The sequence below is a fragment of the Plasmodium fragile genome, assembly GCF_000956335.1.
Source record: "Plasmodium fragile strain nilgiri unplaced genomic scaffold supercont1.37, whole genome shotgun sequence".
Classification (NCBI taxonomy): Eukaryota; Apicomplexa; class Aconoidasida; order Haemosporida; family Plasmodiidae; genus Plasmodium; species Plasmodium fragile.
The window spans coordinates 69,016-84,758 of NW_012192617.1; the positions used below are offsets into that span (position 1 = coordinate 69,016).

A 15,743-nucleotide genomic window follows, 5' to 3' on the forward strand; every position below is an offset into this window, starting at 1 on the left:
TGTGTACCGGCTGTGTACCGGCTGTGTACCGGCTGTGTACCGGCTGTGTACCGGCTGTGTACCGGCTGTGTACCGGCTGTGTACAAACTGTGAGAGCTGTGCAGGGGAGTAAAAGGTATTCCCTCTTTTTGTGGCTCATGTGATGGGAGAAAGATGGTTGGCCCAGGCAACCCCACCTGTGCTTGTGCGAAGATGCCACCCGCCCCCTCCGGTTTGCCCACTTGGAGAATACGCACCCTTGCCGCTTTGTTGCTTCGCGGGGGACCACCCCGTGTGGAACAAAAAAAAAAAAAAAAATAAATAAGCAACCGATGAAGTGGCAAAACGGCAAGGCGAGGTGGCACACAGTGAGTTTCCCCCACTTGGCCGCTGATCACTTGCCCACTTCGTCGCTTATTTATTTATTTTTTTTAATTTTTTTTTTTTTCTTCCCCTCCCATACTGATGTCCTCGTGGTGGTAGCAGTCTCCTGAAGTGACGCACACACACACAGGTCGTTATCACATCAGGTTGGTGTTAAGGGTGACAGACGCAACCAACCTCATTGCATGCGTTTCTCCCCCGGGTTGAAACAACAGAATACCTTTTTAATCGCCCTCTCATGAAGGAAGGAGGTCTGCCAAAGGGGTCACCCCCCTTCCCCTTGGTCACTTTATCGTTTGCCTATTTGCGAACTAAAAAAAAGAAAAAAAAAGTTATCCCGCCCTTGCGTGTTGGACGAGGCACCACTGGCGGGGGGTCCATTTTAACAGTGAGACGATTCGGTGGTGGCAACAGCAGACAGCTGCGAACATGGTGAGGTGTGTCATGTGAGGAATCTCCCACCGGTGCACATATGTATGTATATGCATTTATTTATTTATTTTTTTTTTAGGGTGAATGACGGCAAGCCCACCGGGGCTGCGGTTGGTTGCCTCTCAAAAAAAAAAAAAAAAGGAGCGGAGTTTGAAAGGGACATGTGAGTCACACAAATGAGACGCGCAAACGAGAAATAAATTAACACAAATAAAAAAAAAAAAACAAATGGGGTGGGGCGCGCACCCCTTATCCTTGTGGATTCGTCACAATCGTGCGTGGCGATGTGTAGCGGCATTCAAAAAGGGGGAAAAAAATTAAAAAAAAGAAAAAGGCACATCAACTCCACATTGCAGCCGTACTGCGTGGACGAGCGGTCCTGCTCACCTCTCCCACGTTCATTTTCGCACCTGGCGTGGGGCTCACACCTACTCCGCCTGCACTGAGGCGTACTCCTGTATGTACCTGCTCGTGTCCGCAAGCCGCTGACGCTCCTGAAAGTTGTTAATGTCGTACGTGTCGCAATTCCTCTCACAGGTGTACACAGAAATGTACGTGAACTTTAAGTTAGAGAGAGGGTCCTCTTTCGTTATAAGGTTTTTTTTTATTTTTAAATAATTTATAATTGTAGAGAGGACTTGAAATTCGAAGACTTTTCTTCGCTTGCAGATGTGACATTGGGGTGGCACAATCCCGTTAGAGGACCCCCCATCAGGGGACAACAACACCTTCTTTGAACTTCTTCCACTGGAAAAGGCTGCACGCAAATTCTCGTCATATACATTATTTTCATTACAATTGGTTGTTTCACTCGACGAGAGCAACACTTGTCCTTTGTATGAATAACGAATGACCTGCGTGGGGAACCTGCTTAATTTGCTGCAGTAGGAGAGGAACACGCGGTCGATATTGCGCTTGGCTAGCACCTCCTTTTGTATTTGTTCAAACGCGTTCATTTCGCTCCCGTCCAGCTGGTCATCTGCCTCCCCCTCCTGCTGTTCCTCATGCTCTTCGTGATCTGCACCCTCTTCACGCTCTTCACCCTCTGCACACTCTTCACGCTGCTCATGCTGTGCGTGCTCCCCGGAGGAGCTCCACGACCCAGTGCTGCTACTCACGCAGTCCTCCTCATCATCTATGTAAATTTTTTTTTCTTTAAAAATCACATGTGTCCTCTCCAAGCACTCTTTGTGCTTGCCCGTTTTGTTTGCACAAGGGATGCCACAGACGGAGCAGCAAAAAAGGTATTCCATTTGTTGGTCAAATTTATTCTTATCTTTTTGTATTAACAGGGTCAGGTAATCTGTGTCTTTGTTTATCGTTTTGTCGTTTTTTCCTGTTCCTTTTTGCCCATTCGACCCCTCCGTTGTGGTTACCTCGCTATGAGCACCTTCCTCTGCGTTTTGCTCGAACGCATCCTTCACCTCATTGAGCATTTCTTCCTCTGTCTCCTGGCCAGGCTCACCCTCCTCACCGTCGCCATCTTCTTCCTCTTCCTCATCTTCGTCACTGTATGGTTCGTCATCCCCGGCGCTAGCGTGGCTACTCGCCTCGGAGTCCGACCTACCACTCAGGTTGTACTCATAAAAGGGGTTGTTCCTTGGCAGCTGCGTGCGGAAGCACTTGACTTGGTTTCCACAAGACAAACATATAAAGAGGTAGAGGCACCTGTGAAAGCAATGGCCGAACTCATCAATGGGTGCGTATATTTGTAAAAGAAAAGACATGAGCTTGCTGCACAGGAAGCAGTGGAACTCCTTTTGTGAATGTAAGTTTATTCGATCTAGCCAAAATGGTCTTCCTCCAATTTTAGAAACGAATTTCTTCTTCACGCTTTCCTTGTCGTGTAGTTCATTCTTCCTCCCTCTCTCTTTCGTGTACCCCAGCAGCACGTGACTCATGGCGAGGAAGAGGAAGAAGCGGCAGACGCGACGAGGTGTTACTTGTAGAGGGTACAAAAAAAAAAAAAAAAAAAAAAAAATATACGGGCAAGCATGCAACTGCTGAGCAGCTCCGAACAGATGCCTCTGGACAGCTGGGGACACTCTCCTACTTAGCAGCTTCCCTCCGACGGATCTGCAACCAACTTGGGTTATACCCCCCCACACTTCTTCTCCCTGCTGTCTGCCTCACGGTCTGCTGCATCAGGTCGGTTGTCGCTTCTCGATTGCCGCTTGCGAAGAGGAGACTCCACGGAGCTTCACCCCACAAAAATTGCAAGCAGCCAAAAGTGATGCGCAAAGGACGACGCAATAAAATTTAGAAAAAATACTAAACGGGAAATTAAAAAAAAAAAAAAAAAAAAAAAAAATGGAGAACAAAAAACAACTTTTATATAAAGTAGCACCGAGGCAGGAAGCGGATGATGCAGGTAAAATAACACAGGTGAGAACGCTTCGCTTTTTTTCTTTTTTAAGGACATCTCGCACGGCGACGACGCAGCAACAGCTCACTCCATAATCATTCCCCCTTCACCATCATGCCGAGATGGACAAAATTGCAACTAATTATTCTCCGAGTAGGCAATTATTTTTTTTTTTTTTATATATATATATTTTTTTTTTCGTTTATATATATATATATATATATATTGTTTTCTAATCGGGGGCATAGAAAACAATACAACTAAAGGAAAATCGCTTCTCCTCCTATAAAGCGTGTCGCGCGGTCCGCAAGGACGAGAGTGGGATCTCTCCCTGCCACAAAAAAAAAAAAACAAAAAAAAGTGTATATATATATATACCGCCAAGGGGGCGGGGGCGGTGGCAAGGTTCGGACCAAAGGTCAACACAAACAACGCAGTCTCATCCACGTCACATATATTAATATAGAAAATAATTAGAGTGCAAAATTCGCTACGTCGACAAGGGCGAACATAAATACAAGCCATCCGCCACAGACCTTTTTTTTTTTTTTTTATAACCCAATGTTTCCTCTTCATGCGTAGAGGGAAGAAAAGAAATCTTCCGAAGGGGTGAGTCCGCAGTGGGAAAAAAAAAAAAAAAAAAAAAAAAAAAAAAAAAAGCAAACGAATGAACAGTTTTTAATTACGACCAAGGGATTTATCTCCTAAGCAGGCACATGAAAGGCGTATGCCCGAAGGGGCAGTTCAGAGACATCCCAACAGAGCCAAGTTATTCCCCCCCGTGGGAACAAATAAATGAACAAACATAAAACGTAGCAACAGGTCGCACAACGTAGCAGAACAAAACAGGGCAATAGCAACCGCGCCATCGCAACCGCGCCATTGCAACCGCGTCACCCCCGTTTGAGCTGCCAATGTGGCCTGACACCCACGCAGCGCAAACCATGTGGTGAGCTAACCAGCACAAGGAGAATAAATATATATTTTTTGTATTTCCCCCCTTTTTTTTTTTTCAACCTGAGGGGGACCCCCATAAAAAAAACATGGAGGCCAAATTAAAAAAGAAGAAATATCTGAACCACCTTCAGCAGAATATATGTAGGAACCCCCAGCTCTACCAACATGACTTTTACGAGCAGTTTGAACAATTCCTTTTCAATTATGGAGTTGTGTTGTTGAACCCATTTAAGAAAAATGATTTATTTTGTAACCAGCTGTCCTTCCTGAGCTACACGGTTCGCTTCTTCTGCCCCGATGGGGGGGGGGCGGCGAGACGCAGCTCAGACGGGGGAGCAGCGGGGCCTGATGCAGACCCACTCAGCGATCCTGGTCACGATCACGATAATGATGAAGACTTACTATGTGATAGTGATAATGGCGAGCGTGATGGTGAGGAGGAGGAGGAGGACGAGCTGCATCGAATGAAACTCGAGGAGAAGAGAAAGGAAATATGGAACACCATGAAGAGTAAGGCAGAGGCAGAAGGGGGCGAAAATGCTGCCAAAAGGAGGAGAGAAGAAGAGAAAAAAAGACTAAAGGAAAATCCTCTCCTACCATACGAAGATCTAAATGAATACATAAACCTGTTGATGGTAGCGGATAAGGCAGAAATAAATTTCGCAGAGGAGCTTTTTTTTCTCACTTCGCAACTGCTGGTGAAGCATAAGAATAATCTGTACGTGTCCATTCTTCTAAGTATATTAAAAACGCTGCGCCAAATGAAGAGGAGCATCGAGGTGTTGAGGTATTTACAAGTGTTAATATTTCTTTGTGATGTGAATCTGAGCAAGGTGAAGATGTTTCTCTTTAAGAGCGTCGTGGAGACGATCGTGCAGGTGCACAGGACACCCAGAAGGGGTTCTTCTACCGCTGGTCCAAAAGTGGCGGAAGAAATCCTGCACCTCCTTCACGAAGCGTACGTGGAGAATAGCCAGAGGAAACGAATTCAAAAGAAGTATGCCTCATCAGGTAGTAGTGGGGACCCCACCAGAAGACCCTACCTGAGCAACGTCCCCATCACAGAGAGTCTGAACAACTTCTCCTGTAGTGTCCTGATCGAGTTGATAAAGAAAAAAATTTACGTGACAAAAACAAATATTAATTTCCTTTGCGAAGGGGTTTTTTATAAAAATGAAAAAATCGTGAAATGCATTTGCTTCTGTTTACTGGGCAAGTTCGAAAACAAGGAGTTCGTCATTCGAGTAACTAAAGAAAAAATAAATACGAATGAACAAATGGGTATGTTAAAAAGTATAAGTAACCAGACACACCAGAAATTAACAAAAGCAAAAATAAAAAAGCTTCACCAAAAAAAGGAAAAAATTCTCAGCAACATGTATAAGGGGAGTAATCCTAACAACGGGCTCGCTTCTTCAGACGAAGATGGTGCGAATGGCCGAGGTGGCAGCGGAGGAGGAAGAACGGATGAACATGCCTCCTCCCATCACAAAACAAATTACACCTTTATAGATTTACTTTTCGACCCACATACCTTCTCAAATAACATTTTTAATTTAATCTGCACCAAGTATAAAAACAATCACGGAACAGTTAAGTTACTTCTGTTAAATATATTATGCAGATTACATCACCGCAATCACATCGTTGAAGAAAATTTATTTCTTTATTATGAAAATGTGTTAGACAGTTTAAAGAGTAAAATGCTTTTACCAAAGTACCTGTCAGCATTTATTCAGTGCATTCATTCCACCACCCCACCCATGTATGTAATACGAATTGTACATGTGTTAGTTAAAAAATTTTTATACGATAATACGTCTGAAGAATTTATATATCTTATTATTAATACCATTATTCAAATCGTCACAAAGTGTCCTGCCGCTTTAGACGAAGAGGTTTTCGAAGCGGTACTTGTGTTTAAGGACTACAAGAATAAAAATACGGCGACCCTCATTAGAAGGTTTATTAATTTGTGTAAGGAGGTCAACCCGGAATTGCTGGACAGAAAATTCCTCGACAAGAAAACTGCTCTCCTCATGCAGCGCCGAAAAATTCTTTCCTCTGTTAGCGGCGTCCCACCAGACACGGCGTCCATCCTGCAATATTCCTACCTGCTACGCGCGGGCCAACGTCATCACGACGGTGACAGCGGCGGCGACGAAGAGGAGGAGGAGGAGGAGGAGGAGGAGGACGACGACGACGACGGCGGCGAACATGATGAAGAGGGAGAGGACAACGATAGCGGAGAGGACCAAGAGGAAGAGGGACGTGATCAGGACGATGAGGAGGAAGAAGAGGGAGAGGAAAGTGGAGTAGACGTGGAGGAAGACACCACCCCAGGGGAGGGCGCCACAGAGGAAGAGGCCTCGGAAGAAGATGAGCTCACCGCTCCTAATGGCGACGATTGTATGGGCGACGATCGTATGGGCAACGACCGCCCCGACAAGCAGGCCAGGAAGGCCAGGCGCAGAGAGGCCAAGGTCAAGAAGGAGCAGTCCATCCTGCAAACCAATGCACAAATATTGAGCCAGAAAATTTTGACCGACGAGGATTTTCGTAAATTGAGGAGAATGAGGGACTATGTCGTAAACAACAAGCAGGTGGTCATGGCAGACCTGCAAGACATTTGTAACGCCGACTACAGTGAGGACGACTCGGGCAGCAGCGCAGACGAGGGACAAGAAAGAATTATCACCCATGAAGATTTATTGCTTAAGAAAAAAATAAAAAAACAGGACATGATGAAAATGAAAATAAAAAAAAAAAGCCAAAGTGATAATCGATTTAAAACCAATAAAGAAAAGGAAAAAAAAAAGTCTGTTATGATGCTCACGCAGAAGCTCAGGAGGAAGAAGCAGAAAAATGCGATTGTGCAGTACGGCAAAATGAAGAAGAAGCTCAAGGGGAAGCTAGCTGCTCGGGCAAAGAAAAGGGGAATCCTTCAGAAGAGAATTGCGAAGAAGTTGAGTAGAAGGCGACGCTGAGGGGGGCATGAAGCGTGTACTCCGCCGTAACAGCCATGTGTAACAGTCGATGGGGTGTGTAACACACGTGCTGTCTCCCCAGTCCTTCTCAACGAACAAGGGAGAGTACCGTTCCTCCCCGAGTGATAATTTTTCGGCTTGGTGTAAAACGGTAAAAAAAAAAAAAAAAAATTTTTTCACCGTTCTTTACACCCATCCCTTCATTCGTCCAAACCGATTCTGCGAAGGTGCAAAGACGCGTCGCACCGCAGGAAGGCACAAAAAAAAAAAAAAAAAACATAAAAAAAAGTAACACGAAAAAAGGGGAATGGGGATTTCCTCTGCACACACAAAGGACCAAATGAAACATGTTCGGGAGTGCCCTTCTCAAAGTGTGTGACCCTCTGTTGCATCGCCTCTTTTTTTTATTTATTTATTTCAAACCGTTCTGAACACACATTCTTCTATAAAGGAGAAAAAGTAAAATTAAAAAAAATGTTTGTTTTGTATGTAAACAACGCGTGTGGGATTGTTGTCTCTGCGGCAAAAAAAAAAAAAAAAAAAAAAAAAAAAAGTGCCTGAGTGAAAGAGGCATGAACTTTTACGCGTGGGGCTAGAAAAAAGGCAGTTGGCCAACCAGCCGCTCGATAATTACGCTGGACGTGGCCACCCCAGGTCACTCCTCATCGGAGCAGTCCGAGTAGGTAAAATTCCCCATCTTCAAATTAACATTGAACAGGGACGAGTGGGTCTTCTTAAAGTTGTACTTGACGTCCTTGAAGTTTTTGAGGAGGAACTTTTTCTCGCTGTAGTAGTTGGCCTCGATGATGTTTGCGCCGAACTTTCTTCCGCTGAGCTCCTTCCTGGCCTTGGTGGCCGCTTCAATGGTTTCGAAGTAGATGAAGGCGCATCCGATGGACGTGAGGTCGTAGTTGGGATGGGTGCGGTCCTCTTCTGTTACTCCTTCCTCTTCCGCTACTCCCTCCTCTTCCGCTACTCCCTCCCCTGCCGCTACTCCCTCCCCTGCCGCTACTCCCTCCCCTGCCGCTACTCCCTCCGTTGCCTCTACTCCCTCCCCTGCCGCTACTCCCTCCGTTGCCTCTACTCCTTCCTCTGCCGCTAACCCTTGCGATGCGTCCGCAGCAGCGGCGCACTTGGCTGCCTGCTTAAACAAAAAGTCAAACGTCTCGCGCGAGAACACAGGTAGCACGACCTCGAGGACGGAACCAAACTTCTCACACTCGACCTTTATGTCCTCAACAATGTCGCGGTATTCACTCGGATCAGACAGTTCATCGAATGTAGCAATTCTGCTAAGCACAACAGTCCTAGTAGGGATCTGTTGAGACAGAATGGAATTCTCTGAGGACATATATTTTCTTTTTATAAAATTATTAATAACAGGATCATTCACAATTTCATATTCAAATTGAATCTTATAACTTGTATTTTGATTTAAGATTTTTTGTGCCTGTACAGCATTATCTGGGGTCGCATATTCCACCAGAGCAATATACGTATCGCACGACTCGTCTCCTTCGAAGCACTCAAAGGATATGATTTCGCCAAATGCTTCTAACAACTCTTTTATTTTACTTGTTTCATTTTTTTTTAAAATATTCGAAACACATAATTTTTGTAGCTTGATCATGCTCATGGGTAGGTACTCACTCCTCATCTTTTCTTCATTTTGAAGGAAAATGCAAAAGGCTTCAAGTCCGATGATCCCCTGTGATAGGTAATAATTATCAATCGTAGGGATGGTCGGTTGTGGAATGAGATTCGTTAATTCGATAGGAAAAGTTTTGGGTCTACCGATTCGTAAATTATTACCATAAAAATTGATCCCGTTTAGTAGCAGACAGTTAGATGTATCCTGTAGGGATCTGAATTCTACAAAAGCGTAGTGTGTGTCTCCTCGGATGCATGCCTTGAGGCAGATTTCCTCACACTTCTGCTCTTCTACCATGTCCTGCCCATTTGCGAGTCCATTTACGCTTTCTTTATTGTACAGTATGTGTAAGCACTTGTTTAAAAATTTCACAATTTCCTGTATGTCGATGTGCTGCGGGATGTTTCCCACGTAGAGCTCTCGAGCAGTTTTCTCCGCAGTTGCATCGAGGGAGGATAAACACAACTCATTAATTCCTAATGAATTTTTGTATAACTGTTGAACTACTGGGTTGTCCATTTTTAATTGTCCATTCAGGAGCATATTCAGTTGAGGTGGGTTCAGTCCTAACCCCGCTACTACACCGGTCAACCCTGCAGTGTTTGTCACGCCCTGATCCGCCCCCATCCCCACACTCATTACCCCCCCTTTAGATGCATCGGTTGTGAGAAGTGCCCCGCCCACGCTACCACTTAGGGTATTTAAAAGCTTGCTGCTCGGCGTGGACCCTATCACACTACTCATCACATTACCGCTGCTGCTGCTTAACGTTTTTATTAAACTTTCAATGTTGCTTGAGTTGTAGGTTTGTGTAGCTGCCACATCAGTCTTCACTTGGCTAGGACTTGCACCGTCATTACTGACGGGGTCATTATTACTCATATCATTACTGTTCGCGCTTTTGTAGGCGGCTGCAGGGGGTACGAGCCCTTGGCCACTCCTACCAGTTTCCACACTGTTCACTACACTGTTTGCCACACTAGTGAGGAGGTTACCTTTGGTGTGTTTTACTGTTCCCCATTCGTCTTCCGACTGGGGTGGAGAATCAAATTTGTACGTTTTGTTTCGATCCGACTCTCTTTTTCGCCCCCAAGACGGGCTGCCTCTCCGTCTCGATCTGCTTCTCCTCCTGGAGCGGCTTGGCCTCCTGGACCTGCTTGGCCACCTAGACCGGCTTCGCCTCCTCGACCTACTTCTCCCCACCCATTCACTGCGCCCGCTGCGTCCTTCCCTCAGTCTCACATGCGAACTCCTACTGCGGCTTCTGTACCTCCTGCCGCGGTGCATATCACTATCTCCGCTACTTCCGCGGCCATTACGGACGTATCTCTTTCCCCTTCGCTCATCATCGTCGTCGTCGTCACTCCCCCTCGGCCTCCTTTCAATTCGTCTTTCCCTATGCCTATCAGCGTGCCTGTCTCTGTACCTGTCCTCCTCCGTCGGGGAGCTCCTGTCCCGACCCCTCATCCGTATTTCAACATTTTTACGCGACAGGCCTTTAATTCTTTGTTCACTACTTCTCCTGTCTCGCCTGCTTGCAGTAATCTCTGGGCTTTCTTCCCTCCTTCGTCGCATTCTCACGGCGGGACTTCCTCCCCCTCCTCGGCTGCTACTGCTGGACTTTCCATCTTCACTCTCCCCTGATCTCATTCTCCTTTTCTGTTTCATCCTTTGTTCTCGTTTCACCCTGGAAGAGTACCCACTGCCGCTTCTCCGCCTGGTGGCACTCTTCCCACCCCTTCCACTACCATCATCACTTTCGTCGTCGTCCTCCTCCTCGCTGCTCTTGTTAACCATTTTTTTGTTGCGTCTTTTCCTCTCACTGTCGACGCGTTCGTCTTCCTCTTCTTGTTTCCTTTTCCTCCGACTCATCACGTCATCTCTTTCCTTCTCCTCCATCCGTCGCCTCTTCTCAAGTAGCCGCTTCCTCCTCCTTCTGGCCTTTTCATGGTCCGAGGAGCTTCCCTCCTCTCCACTGTGATTTTCACTCGAGCTGCGATACTGCTTCTTGTCCGTCGCGCCCATCTTCCTGTTTCCCGCCTGCGTCGCTGGTCACTTATCTTTCTTCGCTTCGTTGCTTCTTCTTCTTTTGGGGCCCCCCCGCCTTTGCTGTCCTCCTCGTGATGACCATTCAAATTAATCGAGCGCAAAAGGGACAGACGACGCATCTACATGGGCATACGTACGTTGCGTTACTCGTTTGGAGGTATATTCCCACGTACAAAACGCCTGAATCAGCGCGCCACTCGTTTTTTTGTTTTTTTTTTTATTATTTCCCCTCTGGACTGGGCTCCGCGAACACTTTTGCAGAACCGTGCCTTCTCTTTCACATTTCTGCGGTTTGTGAAAGGAACGCCCTCTCCGTGGGTTTCATCAACGCATAAGCTACGGATGATGCAGTGGTTACGCGCGTTCCTATTATGGCACTTTCTATGACCCCTATATGTATATACGCATGTATGTGTTTTTTTTTTTTTTTTTTCCTTTGAGGCGAATGAATCGTGTCAACTGAGGACACTTCCACGCAATCTACGCTGTACCGCCGTAGAAAATAATTTTTTAATTTCTCGTGTAGGTTTGGAGGACGCTCCTTTTTCAGTGCGTTGATACATGCGCACGATGTGCCTGTTGCCCATTTTTTTCCTTTTTTTTTTTTTTTTTTTTTTTTTAATTTTTTTTTCTGGTGCCCCTTGGCATGAGCTAACCGACACTAACGAAAATCAGATTTTATAATCCCCAACTGGAAAGTGACTCTTTCAGTTAAGTAGCGCCAACGAGAGGTCAGCTGGAAAGAGCTACCTTTTCTGCATCTCAGTGGTTATACATTACGGGTTACTACGTTGCGTTGCATTGTGTCACGGTTTTGGCTACGCTACGCTTGGTCATTTCTTTTTACTTGTTCGTTCCCTGCCCCCAATTCGCTCCAAACTGCAAAGGATAAATTCCTCCATAGGCGCATTAAAATTGTGATAAGATAGTCTTGTTTGTTTTGTTTTTGTTCATGAGGGAAGAGAAAACGGGGATGCTACTTTCAAGGGGTTATTCTCCCGTTAACCCTTTTGTACAATTTTTTTTACCTGACCTGTTCAGGCGATTTTTGCACTATGCCTTTTTTTTTTTTTTTTTTTCGGCAAATTGACTACTCAAGGTGAAAAATTCGTTCATTGGACAGAGTTAAATAACGGACGCTGGACTGGCCTGTTTGGCGTGTTAGGCCTGTTTGGGCTGTCCTGTCCATTCCCCCTCTTACGAAAAAAAAAAAAAAAGAAAAACGTGGGGATGGTTAATAGCATCCTTATTGGGGGAGCACATGGTGCCCATAAGCAGCTGCGGCAACTACCGCGATAGCACGGGCGGTCTGTGCTGCTTTTTTTTTTTTTTGTGTACATGTGTGTGTCAAAAGGAGAACTTAACTGAGCAACGCAGATGAAGACAACCATGTGGGTGGCAACCCCACCCCTGCGCTTGCATCTACTGGTCTGCTGTTGGAATGCCAAAGTGCTTACAAAGGTAGCGACATATGGCATCTTCAATCCGTTCCGACTCATTCGAGGTTGTAAGTTTAAAGAAATGGTCTCTCCCTGTGAAAATAAAAACAGACTTATAACGCTGATCTAACAGGTTAGCAACTAATAGGTCTGCGAAACGGATTCTCTCGTTTGATTTGCTTAGCAATGCCTGCTCATCATCTTCCAGTTTGAACATGCATAAGTTAAGTAAGGGAAAGTACTCCTTCGTAAGTTTATAAAATTTGGGAGCTAGCTGCATTCGAAGGGAGAGAGTTTCATTCGTCTCACTGTTTATTTTGTGCTTACTTAATTTTGCAAACGGTATGTAGAAATCGCTCACCGCTGCGCATAATATGATGATGTGTGACATGGGGAGAACTTCACTGGTCTTCACATCCATAGTAGTAAGGCCGACCTGCCTGTCCCTGGCGTCCTTATGGAGCAAATCACAAATGGCTGTCAAATAAAATCCATAATCAAAAATTGATTCAAATGAAATACAAAGCACATTTTGCCTGAACTGTTCATACAATTTTGCATCTTTTATTACAGCTTGATTATCCTGTTCTGATATAGTCAGAGTGATATGTCCATCCACAACACGAACACTGTCCATTCGAGTAGCACATTTTAAATGGCATTCGAATGGCATGAAGGTACCCTTTCGATGTAGAAAAATTACTTTTTTGTTTTTCTTTAAAAAATATTCACACATATGTGCTCCCCTTTTTCCGGTCGAGAAATTTTCCATGTGTCTGATGGGCACTTTCTCCAGTGGAACTTTGGTTCCCCCCGATGTGATCAGAATGATTTGACTTGCTTCCTCTTGAAGGAATTCATTTTGTATTTTCTTCAACACGTCGTTTATATCGTTTGGCCTTAACTCGCTGGCGAAGAATTCCGGGTGCTCCGCCAGCCACTCCATCTACGGGCTTGCTTCCAACTACTCCTGTTCGCTCCTTTTCGTTCTTCCGTGTGCCCCTGCTCTTGGGGTAGGTTTTAACTACGCACAGAAAATGGGCCTATGTTTGTTCCTTCTTATGTTGCGCGGATGTGTCGGATGTATGGGAATGCGTGAAGTCTTCCCTTGAGGGCTTCCTCCGGGCAACCATTTGAAGAAGTGGCAGCGTGGGGGCCAAGAGGGGGGGAGAGGTGTAGCGGCGACTCAAGTGCATATTGTTATATATACATAGCAGTGCGCAGCTTGGCGACAACGAAAAAAAAAAAAAAAAAAAAAAAAAATGGAAAGCCCCTATTCCCTTTTTAACTGTTTCCCCCCAATCGATTCATCCCGCGGAGTGTTAACCCCCGACAAGCGCATCTCATCGCATTTCATCGAGTGGTGTGCGCCAAGTGGGGAACAACGGCGACTCCGTCACCTGAGCGATTAAGGCGAATGAGTGGGCCTCTGCTCCGCTAGCTTCCCATCATGGATCACGCGTGCATGAATTTATAAATAGGAAGCACATGTAGTTTATTATTATTATTATTATATTCCTCCCGCCAAACGCTAGCAAGCCGATAGGATAACAAGCTCAACCGATAACAAGCCCACCCCGTTAAGTACCTCACCCTACGGGACCTCCTCTTCCCTCCAACATGGGAGACCGAATTGACAACCGGCACTTCGACTACGTGCTGCCCGTCCATGTTGACGTGGATCAAATAAATGAAGTGAATAAAACATGCATATACGTGAGTGGAAATATGAACCCATACGTGTATGCAAAAAACACCAGTGGGAAATTAACCAAGCTGTTAGGAGGGGCCTACAATTACCAATCAGCAGGATTGAGTGAAGGAGAACCTGAGGAAGCAGCACTTAGGGAAGAGGAGGAGAAGCCACTTCGTGTTAATCGCTCTGGTGGAGTTACCACCTCGGAACAAATCTTAGCAGATCGAACTTTGTTGGGTAACGGGACAAACAGTGTGGTGGCCACCACGCTCATCGGCCCAACACCAAACTTACAAATGTTTAGTAGGGGAATAGAATCACCTCAATTTAACATACGAATAAAAAACACACAAGGGTTTCGAGACGATCGAGAGAAGACCCTGGAAGAAATAATTGTTAAAAACTGTCAACAAATAATTGACCAAGGTATGTATAAATTTCAACAGTTTCAAATCAGAGTGCAGATTCTACGTGAGTGTGCATATATTTTATCGAGCATTATAAATTCGATCATTCTTAATTTTATTTATAACAATATAAGTTTGAACTTTGTGGTCAATTCTGTTAACATTGGCATTGTGGACAGGAGCAAGTATGGGGCCTACGTGGCGGAGCTGTCACGTGTAAGGGCCGGGACGGGACGGAAGAGTCCTGAGGAGGTCGCTAATCGGGGGGTCATTACGAATGAGGGGATGGACACACATTCGGAGGTTCCCCCTGCCAACCCTAGTGTGAGTGCCCCCCCACATGCGGACAAACTTTTCTACACAGACGGAGAGATGTACATCCCCAAAATTATTTTGGACCCCCTTGAGGAGGAAGTCGACCTGTACTGCAGCAGCGCCTTCTGCTTCATCGTCGCTCCGGAATTTCAAAAGGTTATCTCCAACATAGTAATAAAGAACTCTATTGGCATGTCGTCTGAAGTGTGTAACCTGGCCAAGTGGTACGCTTGTGAGGTCTCCCGACTTTTACACAGCGGCGTAAGGCGCACTTACGCTTCGCATTTAAAGCGGCTGGAAACCTGCCTCGCCAGCAACTATCTCTAGGGCAGAGGCGCGCCACAACCCATCAGCGTGTTTACACCGCGTCCCGTATCCTCTATTTTTTTTTTTTTTTTTTTTCGTTTGACTGCAGCCCGTTCAGCGGCAGCGCCTCCTGCACAGCGGAGTGTTCACGTATGCAGCCGTCTGTGTGTAAGCTTCCCGAAAGTGCCTCTTCTTTTTTTTTTTTTTTTTTTTTTTTTTTTTTTTTCGCCCCCGTTCAACACAGCTTTGAAACGATCGTACACGTTTGTAAGATAATTATTTTTCCCCATTTAATTATTTTATTTATTTATTTTTTTTTTTTCGGCGGACTGACCTTACTGCATTGTTGCATGGCTTGCATACCACTTAGCCACGTGGTGTGTTCTGTCGATTCCACTTCGCATGGGTGATGCAAAAGCTAATGTGCCACGTGGAGAGTAGAGTAGAGCAGAGTCCCCCTTGTGGGGTGAACGGATATAAGAGGAGCTCCACTTGGGCGATGGCAAAAATGACGGCGAGTTCACCTCAAGTCAGGAACTTGCTTGACTCGTATGCTTGGTCGTAGAGCTTACCCAAACGAACTACAACTCTAACCGCTTGTGGAAACACACGATGGGACTCCCCGGGATGAACCTCCCCCCGGCTGTGAAGCTTATTATTTCAGGTTTGAAGGCGTCCCCAAATAGCCTCCCCAGCACCAGTTGGTGGAGGTGCCCCTTCTTCAGCCACTGCTACAGTCGCGGCCACAGCTGCACGCACACGCACAGTGGCTGCCA

At 45.7% G+C, this 15,743-nt stretch overlaps 5 protein-coding genes across 5 annotated transcripts; 2 read left to right on the forward strand and 3 right to left on the reverse strand.

Annotated features, from left to right (window-relative positions):
* Positions 1 to 1,223: 1,223 nt before the first annotated feature.
* Positions 1,224 to 2,696, reverse strand: AK88_03300 (uncharacterized protein; the record flags this gene model as incomplete). Its single annotated transcript, XM_012480921.1, has 1 exon — positions 1,224 to 2,696. The coding sequence occupies one exon, from the start codon at positions 2,694 to 2,696 to the stop codon at positions 1,224 to 1,226; it is 1,473 nt and encodes a 490-aa protein (XP_012336344.1).
* A 1,507-nt stretch (positions 2,697 to 4,203) lies between these two features.
* AK88_03301 (uncharacterized protein) lies at positions 4,204 to 7,104 on the forward strand (the record flags this gene model as incomplete). The annotated part of the gene is made up of 1 exon (XM_012480922.1): positions 4,204 to 7,104. One exon carries the CDS (start codon positions 4,204 to 4,206, stop codon positions 7,102 to 7,104), a length of 2,901 nt encoding a protein of 966 aa, XP_012336345.1.
* Positions 7,105 to 7,759: 655 nt separating this feature from the next.
* On the reverse strand, positions 7,760 to 10,780 carry AK88_03302 (uncharacterized protein; the record flags this gene model as incomplete). The annotated part of the gene is made up of 1 exon (XM_012480923.1): positions 7,760 to 10,780. One exon carries the CDS (start codon positions 10,778 to 10,780, stop codon positions 7,760 to 7,762), a length of 3,021 nt encoding a protein of 1,006 aa, XP_012336346.1.
* A 1,446-nt stretch (positions 10,781 to 12,226) lies between these two features.
* AK88_03303 (uncharacterized protein) lies at positions 12,227 to 13,189 on the reverse strand (the record flags this gene model as incomplete). The annotated part of the gene is made up of 1 exon (XM_012480924.1): positions 12,227 to 13,189. The coding sequence occupies one exon, from the start codon at positions 13,187 to 13,189 to the stop codon at positions 12,227 to 12,229; it is 963 nt and encodes a 320-aa protein (XP_012336347.1).
* A 674-nt stretch (positions 13,190 to 13,863) lies between these two features.
* On the forward strand, positions 13,864 to 14,988 carry AK88_03304 (uncharacterized protein; the record flags this gene model as incomplete). Its single annotated transcript, XM_012480925.1, has 1 exon — positions 13,864 to 14,988. One exon carries the CDS (start codon positions 13,864 to 13,866, stop codon positions 14,986 to 14,988), a length of 1,125 nt encoding a protein of 374 aa, XP_012336348.1.
* Between the last annotated feature and the right edge of the window lie 755 nt (positions 14,989 to 15,743).